The sequence below is a fragment of the Triticum dicoccoides genome, chromosome 7B (assembly GCF_002162155.2).
Source record: "Triticum dicoccoides isolate Atlit2015 ecotype Zavitan chromosome 7B, WEW_v2.0, whole genome shotgun sequence".
Taxonomy (NCBI): Eukaryota; Viridiplantae; Streptophyta; class Magnoliopsida; order Poales; family Poaceae; genus Triticum; species Triticum dicoccoides.
This window is the reverse complement of record NC_041393.1, coordinates 42,812,517-42,830,498: the sequence shown is the minus strand read 5'-3', so window position 1 is coordinate 42,830,498 and position 17,982 is coordinate 42,812,517. Positions and strand designations below refer to the sequence as shown.

The window sequence follows — 17,982 nt, the reverse complement described above, 5'->3', positions numbered from 1 at the left end:
GGTGTCTAGCGATATCGTCACTAATCATCCGAGGCTATTGCCTGGTACCAATCTTGGTGATTACCTGAGCGATGATGTAGAGTTTGAAACGTTAGAGGTAGTAGAGATCGCCAGATACTAGTACGGGAAGCCTCTCGTAAAACCTGATCATCCTCCTCTAACAATGATGATGTGAAGATTGCATGAATGGTACATGGATACCTGCATGAAGTCTGGGAAGGATAGTACGATGGTGAGAATTAAAGATGAGCACGGCCTCATCGGAGTTGAGTTGTTGCCTGTTGAATTTGTGGAGTTATTTTAGTTATTCAATCAGGGCGCCCTCGACAAACAACTCATGACTTGCTACTGTCTATAAGTATTACTTCTGTAATTAAGTCTCTATAGCTCAGCTCTTTCATTGCATGTATATATAATTATCCTCACTATATTATGCAGATTGAAAATCATCGAATGCAAAAAAGGACAAATCTATGACATTGGGTTCATTAACCCAAATATCATAAATGAATGGTCGGTTAAAAATAGAGTCAAAAATACTTAGGACAACTTGCTACAATCATTACTTCGACATCAAAACAAAGCTAAAATGCTCTTTTCTTACAACTTCGAGTGAGTGTTACTGTCGTCTGCATATTCAATTTCGCTTACTCGAGGTAATAGTAATGTAATTGATGAGTTATGCATGCGCAGCTTCCACTTTATTCTGCTAGAGATTAAGCTTGACGGGGAAATAGTATGTGTCTTAGACTCGAGATGTAAAGATTCACAGGATTATGCGAACATGACTGCAATGCTCCGGAAATAAGTTCAGTCGATCATTATTGCACCATATCGGCAACTTTCGTTCATTTGCTGGTATCAAGTAATCATTTCCTTTGCCTAGCAGGGTTTGGAAAAAGTTCACCGGAATGGTTACGGGTCTGTAGAGGGGGCTGCGATATACACACTCCAAAGTAATTAGTACTAACTAGTTCCGCGCATCTCTCATTAATTTTAGTTTCATCAATACCATTTATCATGCTTGATTATCAGTTTGATTGAACTCTATTTCTCGTAAAGTGCTTGTGGCGGGAAGGCGGGAATAATTTATGTGGATACTACGTTTGCGAGTTCATCTACAACTCGATCTCTCAGCGGGGTTACTATGACGAACAATATGAAGTACGTAAACAATATTCGTAATTTTATTTTATTACCATCAATTGTGTTGAGTTTCATTCATATATATGCATTGACCCCCTTCTTTAAATTAGTTATGACAGATGCGGGATGAACTCCTACCACATGATCGCATACGAGCAATTCAAGAGGAATTGACGGGATTCTTTCTTGACCACGTCATATATAAAGATGGAGAATGCCATGTGGCAGTTGAAATGGATTTTAGAAGTTAGGGATTGTAAGAGATGTTATATTGTATATATGTAGTAGCGTCGAATAGATATACGAAAACTTGTTGTTCAACTAATCTCGGAGAAAGATTCTCTCTGTATATGTTCATGATGATCTTGTGTAATTAATGGTTCCTTCATTTGCTTACTAGCTAGCGTGTCGAGTTCTCTCTGTACGTATAGTAGGTAGCGTCGACCAAGCACCGAGAAAGAGAGGTCACTTTTCTCTATTAGCTAGCTAACACAATATGAAACCCCTAAATTAACCCTCCAAAACCCCTACCCCCCCCCCCTCAAAAAAGAAACTCCAGCGCCTACGAGTTACTGACGCGTGGCTGATTATTGGTCTCAGTTGGTGCTACCAACCGGGACTAAAGGTCCTCTTGCCTGGGCGCCCCGCAGCGGCCACGTGAAGCCCCTTCTGTCCCGGTTCGTAAGCAAACCGGGACTAAACGTTTTGGGTTTTAGTCCCGACCCTTTTGTTCCGGTTTCAGAACCGGGTCTAAAGGCCCTCTGAAACCGGGACTAGTTCCCTGTTTTCTACTAGTGTACTTGTGCCTATTTGGAACAATGGAATTTTTTTAACAGTTGGTAGAGCTCTAAATCCTACCTAATTCCTCTTCAAACCATGCGAAGTTATCATAGCGCTTGAATGTCTTGTGCCTTGTTCGATACATCCAGTTTGCACAAGTAGATCAGGAGGAGATTGCACTGCGTGAACCGCATGCACAAGCAGACTAAGGTCTGCACACCCCACAACTAGGGCAACGTTTTTCGTGGCTTCCAAGCTCCAGTTTTGCTCCCTTTTTGCATTTTATTAATGTGTTATGTATTATTTTTATCGGAAGAAAGGTCGAGATGGCCTTGCAGGAAGATCTCGTTTGGAAGAAAAAGAAGTTTTATGTACAGAAACAGAATGACATTCCTATGAAAGAATGGTCGTCCACCTTTAAAAAGAATGGTCGTCCAGGAACACTGAACCCACAAGCTATGCACACACAGTTTCAAGGGAGAAGGGAGCGGCGATCGATCCATTTTCAGGCCGTATAATTTCCTTCATATGCTCCCGACAGGAAAATGGAACCCAACCCATGGCCGGCGAGCATCTGCTCCCTGAGGTTCTTGATGGCCTGGTACCTCTCCGAGTCCTCCTCGTCGACGTCGCTGCGCCCTTCGTCGTCGTCCCACCGCTGGCCTCCTTCCGGTTCCTCCAGCGATCTCCGGTCGCCGGCCCACAGATCGGCGCACCCCGTTCCCCTGCTGTCCGCAGACGCCGCCTTCTTGGCCGTCGTTGTCATCATCTCCTTGAAAGCGGTGGTGTAGCTCCAGCCGCCATAGTCCTTGTTTCTGCCACCGTCCATGTTCAGCTCGATGGAGTGCATGTCGCTGCCGTCTGAATCATCACCGGATCCTCCACCGTCGTCGTCTACGTCCGTCCTCTTGTTGACATCCACACGAGCAACTCCATTGCCACCTTCAGCTTCGAAGAATCCATGGTGATCATCATCGTCGTGAGTAGCTTGGCGTTCTTCATCAGCGGCGGCAGGTGATTCCAGTTCGAGGAGGCCCTGCTTCTTGGTCTCCAGGAAGGCCTCCAGCTCGCCGCGGAGCTGCTCGACGACGGCGTTCTTCTCCTCGAACTGGAGCCGCGCCTCGAGCAGCTTCATCTGGACCCGCTCCTCCCGGAGCTCGTCGGCGAGCCGCAGCATCTCCCGCTCCCGGTCGACCTCCGCCTGCGCCTCCTCGGCCTCCCGCCTCACCTCCTCCTCCACCTCGCCGCCCCTCACGAGCTCGTCGCACACCTTCTCGAGCCGCTCCCTCGACCTCCGCTCCCTCTCGAGCTCCCGCTCCGCCTCGGCCAGCGCGCTCCCGAGCTTGGCGCTCACCCGCTCCGCCCTCCGCCTCGACCGCCTCTCGCCGTCGAGCTCGTCGCACACGACCCGCACGGTGGCCGCCACCTTCTCCCTCTGCTTGCTCTTCCACGCGCGCGCCTCGGCCTCCAGCCGCTTCTTCATGAGCTCCACCGTCTCGCTGCCGCGGTGGCTCCGCTCTCTGGCGAGCTGCCGCGCGTGGGCGCGCGCCAGGTCGAGCTCGGAGCGCAGAGCGGAGAGGAGCGACGCCGTGGACGGGCTCAGGTCTCCCGGCCCCCAGATGTTGCCGAGGACTCTGACGAGCTCCTTGCACGCTGTCAGGCTGTTGTACATGTCTTGCAGGTGTGCCATTCTGTCCGCTGAACACGTGGAGCTCGAGTCTTGAGCGCATGCTTGCATCTGATCAAGAACAAAATAATATAAAAAGATGGTAAATTACATAATTATCAGAAACTTGTTTGTGCAATTAGTATTGTCTGTCATGTGGTCATGCTGCTCATGCGATGCAGAGGCCGGACATTTGTTTCGTGTGGGTGTATCAGCTCGAACGATATAAAAACGATTTAACTGGAGGTAAGTCGCCTCCAAATAAAATTAGGGGCCCTTCGCCGGTTTAGAGGGAAGGCCAGGGGCGGCGCCAGCACTGCGGTGGGCGGCGGTGAGAGGAGGGCAAGGCGGCGAGGCTGGTGGGGAAGCACCACGGGCAGTGGCAGGCGTTCTGCCGGTGTCCCGTGGGGCGGTCTGGGGAAGTAGACGATGGAGGTTGAAGATGGACATACAGATTGACTGATCCAAGTTGTATTTTCAGTCACCTTATCGGTACCGAGTCCCATGTAAAAATGTAGTGTTTTGCTAATGTTAGGTGCCTGAAAAAAATTCTAGCATCGGGCGATTTCGGACGATGCAGACGGCGTGGGCGACACGAGGAACAGCAGCGACGAGCGTTATCCCTGGTGAGGCCGAGCTAGGATCTCGACGGAGACGGGGACAACTCTATGAGCGGCAACGAGCTGCGGCATCTCTCTGGCGAAGGTGAAGGAGCTTGACGGGATGTCGCCGCCAGAACAAGAGGTGGGGCTAGAGGGATGGTTGCGGCAGTGGCGGGCGGTCATGGGTGGCGGAGCCGATGGTTAGGGGTGAGTTTGCGGTGGCGCGGAAGATGAACAATTGTGGTCGTTGGATGCATGGAGATCTAACAGACCAAAAATTCAATTGATGCTAATTTTTTTTCCAGGTTATCGTCGAATAGGGGTCCCAAAAATGTAGTCATGTTGGTCATGCTGCACGCATTTTAATACGTTCGATCGAACATGTAATAAGTTCAATGAAATAAGGACTATAGTAGGGGCGATTGATTATGTGCAGAAGGAAGACAAAGGACATATGGGTATGATGAGGTGCTCTTGTCTTGACAGACAGATACACAGTCTTAACTGAGGCTGTCATGGCCCTCTTGAACGACTGCTGCACTGCACGCCAATTGAAAACACAAGTGTCAACTAACTTGGACAAACGCCGAATCTGCCATGCCATCCTCCTAACGAGACGGTCAAGTTCCAACTGAAAACCGATTACTTTACGCCGCCGTCGAGCAACCGGCGCCGCATACATCTAAAATAGTAATTATAGACGCCGAACCTGCCATGGCATACTCCTAATTTTAACGAGGTGCTCAATCACAAGGCCTCGCCTAATCAAACAATAATAATTAACAATCTAGCTAGACATCACATGATGAGATTAGCAGCAGCTGGATATATAGACAAACCAGGTTCTGTAAATTATACTAGTTGGTTAGAAAGCCTAGTTAGGACTTAGGAGGTGGGCAAAGGTGCATGTGGCTATCACAATGAAGGAGAATCCTTGGAAATGCAAAGCCATGTTTAGTGTCAGGCTGTACCTATAGTCCTATACCACTAGTAGTAGTACTGTAGTACAATACTATATGTGTGAGGTACCAAAAGGATCATAGGCATTACTAAGATAGATGAGCAGATCCATATGGGTGGTGTGGAAAATGTATGCGTATTATTTCCTATCTTTCGAAAAAGCAGATCAACAATGTCGCTAATAGTTGTGCAAATGAGCAAATCAAGAGTTGATTAATTACCCCGGTTGTGCCGGCATTGCTCAGCTTATCTGAAAACCAATGGCGCCCATGATCAGCCTCCGAAACCACCTTGCTCCTCGTTCTTGACCTCTTGGAGATCTACACCACATACGGGAACAACACCATTATCAAACTGCAAGAACAAAACGGTTCATGATACCGGCGGCGGCAACACTACTCACCTCCACGGACGACGCGCTGCGCCGGTGCGCCGCCGCGGAGCCCCGGCGCGCAGCCGCGTCCCTGGCGATCCGGGCCTCCTCCTCCTCCTCGAGCAAGCCGCCCTCGTTCATCTGCCAGAGAGCGCTGACGAGCTTCCGGGCGGACACCGACGAGTGCATCCCGTCGGCGCGGCACGCCCGGCTCCACGACGACTCGGACATCTTCCAGCTGGTCGGCAACGGCGAAGCGACGCCGCCTGATCCCCTCCGATGGAGCGACACAACGCCTCGCCTCAGCCTCAGCCTCCTCAGTGTCCCCGACGCGCCGGACGATGATGACAGCGCGCACCGCTTGCGGATCTTGGGCCTCGTCGTCACCTCCTCGACAGCAGCAACAGCTTCACCCGCGTCGCGCCGCCTCAGCATTGCCGCCTTGGGTTCGGGCTCCGGCCGGCTTCTTCTTGACAAGAAGAGTAATGGTGTTAGGCTATGTCAAGAAATGAACAGTAATGCGGTCCTTTTATACATGGAATCAAGAAGCAGTACTTGGATGGATGAACAATGTCACATCAATCAATCTGATCGAACAGGGAAAAGGAGGACGGACGCAGCTTTACTGGAAGGAATAAGAAGCAAGGCAGAGGGAGATGTTGCCTTCATTCACACCTTTTAATGGGTGGAAAAAGACTATCTATTCTCCTCCTAATCTTATTTGAAAAAAATTGCAAGAACAAACCATGACAACAACAATAAGAAGAAAAGCACGGGATGCAAAAGGCACCAAAAACTGGTTGAAAAAAAAATGCGTTTACACGAACGTACCCATCAAAGAGGAGGATGAGAAAGCTTCTTGGCCAAGTCGACTCCCGGTTAGCTGCGCAGTCTTAACTCATCAGCTCCATGATGAGACGATGATGATAGAGCGGGCAGTCGCAGCTGCTTGGACGCGGACGGCACACGATCGAGTGGGGTGGAGAAGGGGACAGGATGATGGACGCGTATATGGGGTGTGGGGGATCCTTGGCAGCAGATCGAGAGCAGCATGAGCTGTGTTTGTATGTCCGTTGCATATGATTGGGGATCGGATATGTCGGACTAATTTGTGTTTCTGGATGAATGAATGAATGATTCTCTTGTTGAGCTGGGAGAGGTCTGATTACGTGGAGAATGGAAAGCTGGAGCGGCTTAACGTGGGAGATTGGTCAGCCGGAGAACCTGAATGATGATCCACTTTAAGTAAGGGCGAGAGCTCCGTAGTTCAATCAACGTGAAGCAGCCAACGAATCTGGACAGAACCGAGCGGTTGATTGATGCAGTGGGTGGTTTGTTGCATGCATATATTGGTACAGTACTACTACCAGTACTCAGTTTGTGGCCACTCCAAAATATAATACTGATGCTACTCTTCTATGCTACTTTCTCCGTCCGAAAATATTTGTCGAAGAAATGCATAAAAATAAATGTATCTAAAACTAAAATACATTTAGATATATTATCCATTCTTTCGACGAGTATTTCCGGACGGAGGGAGTACTAGCTAGGAGTAAATTTGAAGAAGAGAGCAGCTACTAGGCCATTTTATTACAGGATTAACACTTGCATGCCGCCCAACCAAACCTCGATCGGAGGCAGCCACCGGCCGACACCGGCAGCTGCGTTCATCCTCAGGCGCCGACTAAACAAAGGAGATCTACTCATGGCGCACATGGGGAAGAGATCAATGGGGAGAGCTTTTGTTCTCCCACAGGGTGGCACGGGCGAGAATCGGAGGGCGAGGCGAGCATGTGCTGTCAGATCTCGAGAAGGAAAGCAGAGGAGAGGAGAGCGGACATCCATCGACCGCTGGTCCTCCTCGAGTCGTGCCGGTCACGCGCACGCACGCGCGCGCGCGCGGGCGCCGGTCCGCCGCGGCCGGCACGGCGATGTGCGCGGTGGTCGGCGTGCACGTCGTCCTTCGTCGGCGTTCGCGGTTGGCCCTGCGGATCTGCGGGCGCGGACGGTGCACGACCAAGATTCAGTCAGCTCGTGATCGGTGATCCCTCCCTGTGTTTTGACTATCGCGTGGATCAGGGATCGATCGTGGCTGCTGCACGTCTTGGCGGAAGTTCGGATGTCTCACATTTTGACTATGGCATGGATCAGGGACCAGGAGTGGCAAAATTTCGTGTTTTGACCCTTTTGCCGTATAAAATCGGGATCTGACCCTGGTCTGAAAATTTTTTGAGATTTGGCCTTTTTACCTACCGCCGGGCACCACGGCGATAGGCCTGTACAAGCTACCGCCACAGGGATCAGCGGTAGCCCACTCATCCACGTCAGCCCAAGTAAACGGAACCGTCTCCTGCCGTCCACCCTACCGCCAAAGCTCACGGCGGTAGGCTATGTAATCCTACCGATGTAGGCTCTGGCGGTAGGAGCTGAAACCTTATAAGCGCGCGCGACCGGCTCATGGGGCCCACCCACCAACCAGCCCCCATCTTCTTCTCCCCAGCCGCGGGGCGCCGCAAGAACAGAGAGCACAAGCTCTCTCTCATCCCCTCCACTCCCCCCTCCGATCTTCTTCGTTTGGCCACCATTTTTACGGATCGAGATGGCTCCGAAACGGGAAAAGTAAGCTCTCTCAATCCCTCCAATTAGTTCTACTCGTAACGCTTTCGATTTGATGCATTATTTGGTGCAAATAAACCTATCTTCTTAATTTGTTTTTATCCTAGGATTGTTAGGTTGATTATATATGATGTATATGGTTGAATATGAACTCTAATAACTAGTTGTGGAGATTATGTGTAGTTTTGATATGAACCCTAGTTCATCACGAAGGTAGTTGGAGATTATGTGTAGTTTTGATATGAACCCTAGTTCATCACGAAGGTAGTTGGAGATTAACATTATTTTTGAACAAGTGGTGATGTGATTGATGTTGGAGGGATTGTAAGTAGTTGCTTACATGTGATTGAATTATGTATATGCATCTTTTTTTAACAAATGGTCATATGATGGATTTTGGTGAATAATGTATATGCAATTTTCTAATTGTTTCAATATAGGATAAATGATGAATGTTGGTGAATAATGTATTTATATTGATCATTTATATTGGTTGAATATATGATAAATGATGAATGTTGGTTGAATATGATTCATTTATATTTGGACTTGATATGTTCATGTTTGTTCAAAATGATACAAGTTGGTTGAAAATGACATCATTTCTAATTGTTTTATTGTTATAGGTGGCCACCCTTGCGCGAGAAATCGGCGTGAAGTACACCATGCTTGATCATGCTTTTGACAACGGTCACTGCGCCCGTTTTATGGAAAACGGAGTGGTAATGTCTATCATCAATTTGATGTATTGTTTATTATGACAAAATTAGTTACTAACAGTTCCGTTTACATTTTGACATATGCTCCCCCCCCCCCATTGCGGATGAGGGGCCACACGAAGGCCGTGCATATGCAGTACGACGAGCGCTGCAGTTCGTACTTCAGGAGAGCACGGATGTTGGGTTTCGTTCTTCAGTTCAAAAGACAGTCGCCGACGCTCGTGCACTCGGCTCTTACGGCATTGATCGACCGGTGGCGCCCCGAGACGCACAGTTTCCATCTCACCCGTGGTGAGATGACAGTGACTCTCGAGGACTTCGGCATGATCACGGCCCTGCCCATCGAGGGCCATGCTCTAACTGGGCGAGTGGAGAGGGCCAACTGGCAGGAGAGTGATCGCCCTGATCGGCGACTGCCCTCCCATGAAGGGGAACAGAACATCCGGTGTGCGGCTCAAGTGGCTCCTGGAGAACCGGTCCGTTTGCCCGCAAGATGTCGATCAGCGGACCGTGGAGCAGTACGCGAGGGCCTATTTGTGGTACCTTCTGACGGAGGTCATCTTTCTAGACTGCTCGGGGGATTGCGCCCTATGGATGTATCTCGGCTTCCTGGAGGACTCGGATGCGGGGTACAGCTGGGGGTCCGCCGGCCTAGATTACCTATACCGCTCGGTAAGATAGATATCTCAATACTCGTTTTTCGACCTACATATGTTGTTTGAGGTTGTGCTATATGATCATGATCACTTCATATTTGCAGTTGGATGACGCGATGCAGAGGACCGAAGAGACCTCCGGCGTGTGTGGATTTGTTTGGGCCCTTTCAATTTGGATATGGGAGCGGTTACCGGTCGGCCGTCCAGAGAGAGTTCGCTCGCGTGCATGGACGGATTATGGCGAAGAAGGAGACAGTGCTCGGTACCCGACCGTCTCTTAGGCCTGGGACAAGGTGAAGGTCTACAAGGGCAAGGCCACTATGCTGTATAAGCTCTTCAGCAACGAGCTGGACAACCTATCAGATTTCCAGGTATACCAAGTAGCTTATCAATTGTTCCACAACTTTCATTCTTCTTAACGATCCTTCTGTAGGTGAACTGGTTTCCGTACCACGACCGAGAATGGGGGTTTGAGCTCAACTCGATGTGCGAGGAGGATTGGCTTGCCTGGCGGTGCATTGTGCCCTTGATATGTGTGTATGCTGTCGAGTGGCACTTACCACAGCGTGTGGCCACATAGTTTGGGATCTTGCAACATACCCCACTGGGTAAACCCACAGACACCGGCTGCTCCGACCTTCACTGGTGAGGACATTGTTCTCTACTTGATGTGTTTTCGTTTATGTTTGACGTTGTCATGACGTCCATTGCTTGCTATGCCTTGCAGGAAGAGTAGAAAGAATTGTCAGTCCATCACAGACTGGGGGCACGAGCACCAAGAGTACGTGAAAGCGTGGGACGAGAGAAGGTATCGCAAAGACAGCGAGAGGAGAGTGGTTAACTGGAACACCTACCGTGAACGCCACCTGAAGTGGTATGATGATGGTGTCAAGTACCGTGTACGCCTGAGGCCGCAGTGGACGGAAGACGATATCGCCGAATTGGAGGAGGATGACAGCGAGGACGAAGCTTACCGTGGCCGGCTCAGAGATCTCGAAGGTGATTTCAGGGAGTATGCACCCCTGATGAACAGAGTGGTAAGTGGTGTTCTCATTTGTTTTGAGCCATGAGAGGTTTTGAGCCTTTAACATATTGGTTACATGTGCAGGCTTCAAAGCTCAACAGAAGCATTATTGATGGCTCGAACGTTCTTTCTTATGAAGCCGGAACCGTGGAATCCAACACCAAGATGAGGGATACAATGAAGGTAACATCGAGCTCCTTAGCCATGTTATACTATTACAGAAGCTTGAGTTGATCCTTATTATGTTTTTGGTTGTTCACTATTGCAGAAGTTCATCACCCGTTGTCGTAAGATAGTGGGTATGCTTGGGTGCGCTCGTGCGGCCAACGTCCATGATCCTGCTCATGGAGGGTCCATGCGTGCCATTGCTTCATCTAGCCACGCCGGTGGAGCTTCCTCTACTCATGTTGCCTCTTCATCCCGCGTTGTTGAGCAGCAAGAGGAAGAAGAAGTAGAGGACGAAGAGGAGGAGGAGGAGGACGCAGAGGAGTACGACGACAATGACGGGCCTCAACCTACGCAGCCAAGCCAGGGGAAGAGGGTATCTCATCCACACGAGGATATTTTCAGCCCATCCCCGTTTCAGAAACCGGTTCCTCGTCGTGGCACGAAGAAGCCGGACGAAACCCGCTCGAAGAGAAACGAGGACCGTACCGCTAAGAGGAGCATGAGCAAGTGACCACTCGTGTTGGTGATGTCGTTTAGTGCAACTAGTTGTGAGCAAGAACTTGTATGCCATGCTAGTGATGTCTATTTGGTACTTTCAAGCTTCGTTGGTGATGTCGAATTGCTACTTTCAAACTATGTTCAAACTATTTGAAATGTTAATTTGTTATCTACAATGTGTGCGATCATCCTATTTTGAATTACAAACAATATTTGTTGTGATCTTTATTTTTTTGTGATTGATAAGACCAAGAACCCTACCGCCGGACGGCACGGAGGTAGGTGCAGACAGCCTACCGTCAGGACCATTGGCGGTAGGTTGTGATACCCTACCGCCAATGGGTCACGGTTTCTTCATCACGGTACAGAATGCATGTGTGCGCGACCCTACCGCCAAGGACAATGGCGGTAGGTTGTGGTACCCTACCGCCAGCGGAAACGCCTTCTTCGTCACAGTACCGAAGGCACAGCCTACGAAACTACCGCCGAGCCTTGTGGCGGTAGCCTTAGCTAGCCTACCGCCGCGTCCGGTGGCAGTACGACCGTTACGCCACGTGTCCTCACACAACAGGGCTGACGGCGGCCGTCGTTAACCTACCGCCGCTCCCTGTGGCGGTAGCCTATATAATCCTACCGCCATGGTCTATGGCGGTAGAGAAAGGGTTGAAAGATCGTGGATGTCGCCTAGAGGGGGGGGTGAATAGGCATTTTAAAATAATTACGGTTTAGGCTTGAAAAAATGCGGAATAAACCTAGTGGTTAATTTGTCAAGCACAAAACCTACAACAACTAGGCTCACCTATGTGCACCAACAACTTATGCTAAGCAACATAAACTACTAGGTGATAGCAAGATATATGACAAGAAACAATATGGCTATCACAAAAGTAAAGTGCATAAGTAAAGAGCTCGGGTAAGAGATAACCGAGGCACACGGAGACGACGATGTATCCCGAAGTTCACACCCTTGCGGATGCTAATCTCCGTTTGGAGCGGTGTGGAGGCACAATGCTCCCCAAGAAGCCACTAGGGCCACCGTTATCTCCTCACGCCCTCGCACAATGCAAGATGTCGTGATTCCACTAAGGGACCCTTGAGGGCGGTCACCGAACCCGTACAAATGGCAACCCTTGGGGGCGGTCACCGAACCCGTACACTTTGGCAACCCTTGGGGGCGGTCACCGGTACCCGTCAAATTTCTCGGGGTGATCTCCACAACCTAATTGGAGACCCTGACGCTTTCTCGGAGCTTTACACCACAATGATTGAGCTCCAAACACCACCAACCGTCTAGGGCGCCCAAGCACCCAAGACGAACAAGCTCAAGGGTACCAAGCACCCAAGAGTAATAAGCTTCTCAACTTGTAACTTCCATGTATCACCGTGGAGAACTCAAACCGATGCACCAAATGCAATGGCAAGGGCACACGGAGTGCCCAAGTCCTTCTCTCTCAAATCCCACCGAAGCAACTAATGCTAGGGAGGAAAATGAGAGGAAGAACAAGAAGGAGAACACCAAGAACTCCAAGAACTAGATCCAAGGGGGTCCCCTCACATAGAGGAGAAAGTGATTGGTGGAAATGTGGATCTAGATCTCCTCTCTCTTTTCCCTCAAAAACTAGCAAGAATCCATGGAGGGATTGAGAGTTAGCAAGCTCGAAGAAGGTCAACAATGGGGGAAGAACACGAGCTCAAAGGATAAGGTTCAATGGGGAAGAAGACCCCCTTTTATAGGAGCTCCGGAATCCAACCGTTATGCTCACAGCCCGCACAGAGCGGTACTACCGCTCCAAGGAGCGGTACTACCGCTAGGGCGGTAGTACCCCTTCGAAACACAACAACGAGGAGGCAAAAAGGCCAGAAGAACCGTCAGAGCGGTAGTACCGCTTGACGTCACGGTACTACCGCTAGGGGTAGCGGTACTACTGCTAAGGGTAGCTGTACTACTGCTTGCGAGCGGTACTAAAAAAATACTTCTGTGCCTACTTCCGCTGAGCAAATCACGAGATTTTGGTCCGGAGCGGTACTATACTGCTCTGGAGAGGTACTACCACTTAGGAGCCGCGGTAGCACCGCTCTGGAGCGGTAGTAAAAAAATACATCCGCTCTAGTCGCGGTAGTACCGCTGCAACCTTTACCAAAACAGCCACAACTTTTGCAAACGGACTCCGAATTCAACGAAACCAAGTTTGTTGGAAAGCTAACGACATGGGCTAACACAATCTTGATAGAAATATCAAGAATAAGCAAATGAGAAAAGTCCCATAAGAAAATGGTGAGAACCCTTCATCGGATAAGACCGGTAAACCTCCAACACCGAAAACATCATAGAAGACGCATGCGAACTCCGTTTTCGATGAACTCAAGCTTGTCATCATGATGACCATAAGCTCTAAGACTCAAAAAGATAACCCAACAAGAACCAAGAAACATGATGCAAGGATTCAATGGTTTGAGCTCTCTACTAACAATACGATCAAGCTACCAACTTGAGAGCCCCCCTTGATAGTACGGCAAACGATCCTATAACTCGGTCTCCCAACTACCACCACGAGACCGGTAAAATAGAAAACCTATCAAGGGCAAACCTTTGCCTTGCACATGGTCCACTTGAGTTAGATAAAGACGATCTTGACTCCCTAAAGTTGGATCACCTTTCTTGATTGCGTTGGCTCGATGAAGACTAGATGATTGCTCCCCCATAGTCCACTATGGGTGAGCCACTCTTAGGCACATCTTCACAAGTCCATTGACACCACAATGGATGTCAAGATTCAATCACTTGATCTCTTCGTGATGCTCCACTTGAACTTGCACACGACAATCTTGATGACGATCACCACTTGATGTCATCCTTTTCATGGTTGTATGATATCTGCCTCTTGACGCAAGCCCATGGACACGTACCTAACCCCACACAGAACTCTCACATAGACCATGGGTTAGTACACAAAGTGCAATGGACAATGCTTACTATACCATGGGATCACTTGATCCCTCTCGGTACATCTTCTACGCTTTGTGAGTTGATCAACTTGATTCACTCTTGACTTAGTCTTGATCAACCTTGAATCTTTACAACTCTCTTCATTTGGATGATGTCTTGAAGGTAAACATGAATGATCACACAATCTTCTTCTTCAAGACATGCTTGGAATAAGGTCAACACTCACATGACCAATCTTTGGATAATTCCTTAATAGCACCTTGGTCGACTCATAAACTCTTTGAAACACAATCTTCTTCTTCAAGACATGCTTGCAATAAGGTCAACACTCACATGACCAATCTTTGGATTATTCCTTAATAGCACCTTGGTCGACTCATAAACTCCTTGAAACCAACACATGGACTTCAAGAGAAGCCTATGGACAAATCATTCAAATATAACTCAAGACAACCATTAGTCCATAGAGATCATCATCAATTACCAAAACCAAACATGGGGGCACCGCATGTTCTTTCAATCTCCCCCATTTTGGTAATTGATGACAATCACTTTCAAGAGAGTTTGTATAAGGAATTATGCTTCACTATGCAATGCAACAACCAATAGTGCATGCATATGAGATGTAAATGCTAAGGAACAAAACCAAAGCAAGAAGAGATAACTCTCTGAACTTCTCCACAAAACTCTCTGAAACTTCTCCCCCATTGGCATCGATTGCCAAAATGGGCGAAAAGCTATAAATTGTGGTCCTCCATAAACTGTGTATTTCTTCACAAGAAAGTGGAATGCAATACACATATCCAACGGTAAATACTTGGAGGAACACAAACTATATTGAGGCACAAAGATTGCTAAAGAATGATATGCCACAAGGACATAACAAAGAGAGACACAAGCAATCAAGAAATCAAAAGATACCAATTGAAGCAAGCAATCAAAGGATATCAATTGAAACAACTAGACCAAAGATCCTACGAGCCACATGAATAAAGGATATTATGATATGGGCAAAGGAGTGTTCTAAAGAAACTAGAGAAGCTCCCCGTGATTTGTGCACACATAAGAATATTTGTATTTGGATACAAAGTGCAAAAAATAGGAGCATAGCTCCCCCAAAATCAATAGAAACTTACAACAAGTGCAAGTGAGCATATAGGAAACAAAGCCTAGTACTTGCAACAAAAACATGGTTGAGCAACAAGTAAAAGAGGCAACTTAAGAATGGGCTCAACCAAAATGATGTGTGTGAGTCAAGGAAATGCACTTGAGAAGACTAATGTATGGATGAGCATTAAGCATCAATAAAGTCTTGAAAGAATGAGGCACATGGTGCAAGGCCTATCATTCCCACGCACAACTAGCAAATGGGTTCACAAGCTTACTAATAAGCATATAAAGAACATATGCTTGTGACAACCCGTGGTGAAGATAGAAAATGAAAGCCTCATCAAGACGAGGGATACCAATTAAGATGGCAAAAGCCTCGTAAAGATAAGCAAGAGGAAAATAATCTTCACCACACAAGAGTGCAACAAGATGCAGCGATAGAGGACACGCACTCAAGGCAAAAGCTTTCACGGAGCCACCAAAGAAATAACAAAAGAAAGACAAGGTGGACGTGAAAGAAAGGATAACATCTAGAGATGTAATTTCTCTCAAGTGTATAAGTTCTAGGTAGACGAAATCATGATGATATATGTCTACAAAGAAGGATGTACACCCGAAAAGTTACAACACGAAGGAACAAGATATCCAAAAGGAAGTCATAGATATACCAATAAGATATTTGCTTGGAAGCATAGCACATGGCTAGATATGGTCTTATTGGATATAGATGAATTCCTACCACACAACCATCAAAGACATCACAACTAGCAACATGAGATCATCGTTGAGATGCTTTGAGAAAGGAAACAAGTATCACAAGATAGAATGAATAACATGCCATGATACAACCTACACACGGTTGATGCAATAAATGTGTGCATGTAGTAGATGATGATACTTGTTACCGAGATAGCATTGGAAGGATGTAGTAGAAACCAATTGAAGGTAGAAGAGTTCATTGATCATCCTAGCTTGACTCCAATAAGCACATGGTGACACACCTTCCTTTTGAATGAGCCGAGTATCCAATGCATCTCCAATTGTTCCTAGAACAACAACACAAACAAAATGGTACCCAAACTCATCGGGACCAAATAGTTAGAAACACAAATACATAGGACAAACTCCACATAAATATGTGCATATAGATATGAAAATGAATTTCATGCACATCTCATCCAAATTGAGACTAGGTGGAGTTTCCCCTATATATTGAGTTAAATAAAGAAAGCATGCCAAATAACATACATGAAGTAAACATGCATGCTTAACACTTTCAAAACCCGAAACCAAAATAAAACGAACTGCCAAGAGAAAAGGATACCAAATAGATAAATCATCACTTGGAAGATATCATTAAAGATACATCAAGGAGTTAGATATCCATTGATACACACTAAACTAAAGATGTCAAACTCCCAAAGAGAGGATGGTTCCAAACAAACCAAGCTCTCAACAAAGTTTCGTGATGGCACAAAGTACCAAAAAGAAATGGCTTGCCTTCCACCAAAACACACTTGATAAGGATCACAAGAAGAGTGTTCTAAAGAAAATAGGATAGCTCCCCCACGAGTTGTGCATTATATAGGATTTGCATTTGAATACAAAATGCACAAGGTGGGATCACCACTTTCACTATATCTAGAAAACACTAGACAATAACAAGAAATAAACAAGATCCACAAGTGGTAGGGAAGACAATGGGAGTTGACACAAACCTTGGCAAGAGAAAAGGCAAATAAAAACAAAAGCCAAAGTAAAGATGATCAACAAATTCTACCACACATAAGTGACTACCAATTGTCAAAGACAAGAAGTATTTGGAAATAATTCCCAGTGGTAGATAACAAGGATATCCAACATCATCTTCACAACAAACACAAGCAAATTGCCACTTGTAGAGCTAACATGTCACCTAGGAACAATATAATTTACAATATCAATTCTAGGAGACACTATCTCAAATGTACACATTTTCTAGGCTTGTAATATGCACATAGCATATTACTCCCCCATAATGTGATACCAATAAGAACTTAACAAGAGGCAATAAGAGGATCCAACACGAGATAATCAATGAAATTTTTAGAATTTGAATTTCTCATGAGAGATATACCACCTAGCGACTAGATAATCTTGTAATATCAATATTAGATGGTATTCCTCATGTACAAACATTTATAGGATTGTGAGGTGCACAAAGCACTTCACTCCCCCAAAATGGGATGTTCCATTAATCTCTCACACGAGCCAACTAGGATACAAACAAGAAGCAAAAACGGCTCAAAGCGTGACACACACATACATGATGTGCAAACCAACACACACATACTTGATTGCTCAAGATGAGCAAGTTGGAAGCACAACATATACAAACACATGCAAGGAACAAAACCAAAACAAGCAAGGGGGGCAAGTAACTTTCAATGTAATCAATTTAAGTACAAGTTACCGCAAGGAGGCACATTGGATATAAGATAGAAACTTGATAATCCAATTGACTTGGCTTGAGACAATAAGAATGATGAAGTCCCCTTAATTCTTCATAATGTAGCCAAGTCTCCAATGCCCTCCAACAACACCTATTGATCAAGTTTGAGCTTGTTGGTCCCCAACCAAGTTGGGTCCTAAGAGGTTAGTCACAATAGGCTTGGCAACCCAAATGGTTCTTTTCTTGACACCACTTTGAGTACCAACAAACTTGGCAAACACATTGC

At 47.0% G+C, this 17,982-nt stretch overlaps 1 protein-coding gene across 1 annotated transcript; it reads right to left on the bottom strand.

The window, feature by feature from the left end:
• Nucleotides 1–2,233: 2,233 nt before the first annotated feature.
• LOC119335424 (uncharacterized protein At5g41620-like) lies at nt 2,234–6,808 on the bottom strand. The gene is made up of 4 exons (XM_037607560.1): nt 6,359–6,808; nt 5,558–5,993; nt 5,376–5,474; nt 2,234–3,664 (listed from the first exon to the last, which is right to left on the bottom strand). Exons 2-4 carry the CDS (start codon nt 5,960–5,962, stop codon nt 2,432–2,434), a joined length of 1,737 nt encoding a protein of 578 aa, XP_037463457.1. The 5' UTR covers nt 5,963–5,993; nt 6,359–6,808; the 3' UTR covers nt 2,234–2,431.
• Nucleotides 6,809–17,982: the final 11,174 nt, after the last annotated feature.

What these genes read in the sequence shown, in the direction of transcription:
- LOC119335424 (XM_037607560.1), bottom strand. Translation starts at nt 5,962, where the DNA reads ATGCTGAGGCGGCGCGACGCGGGTGAAGCTGTTGCTGCTGTCGAGGAG. An exon ending in GCAGCGCGTCGTCCGTGGAG is followed by an intron (nt 5,475 to 5,557) that starts GTGAGTAGTGTT and finishes TATGTGGTGTAG; the next exon opens with ATCTCCAAGAGGTCAAGAAC. An exon ending in GCAATGCCGGCACAACCGGG is followed by an intron (nt 3,665 to 5,375) that starts GTAATTAATCAA and finishes GTTCTTGATCAG; the next exon opens with ATGCAAGCATGCGCTCAAGA.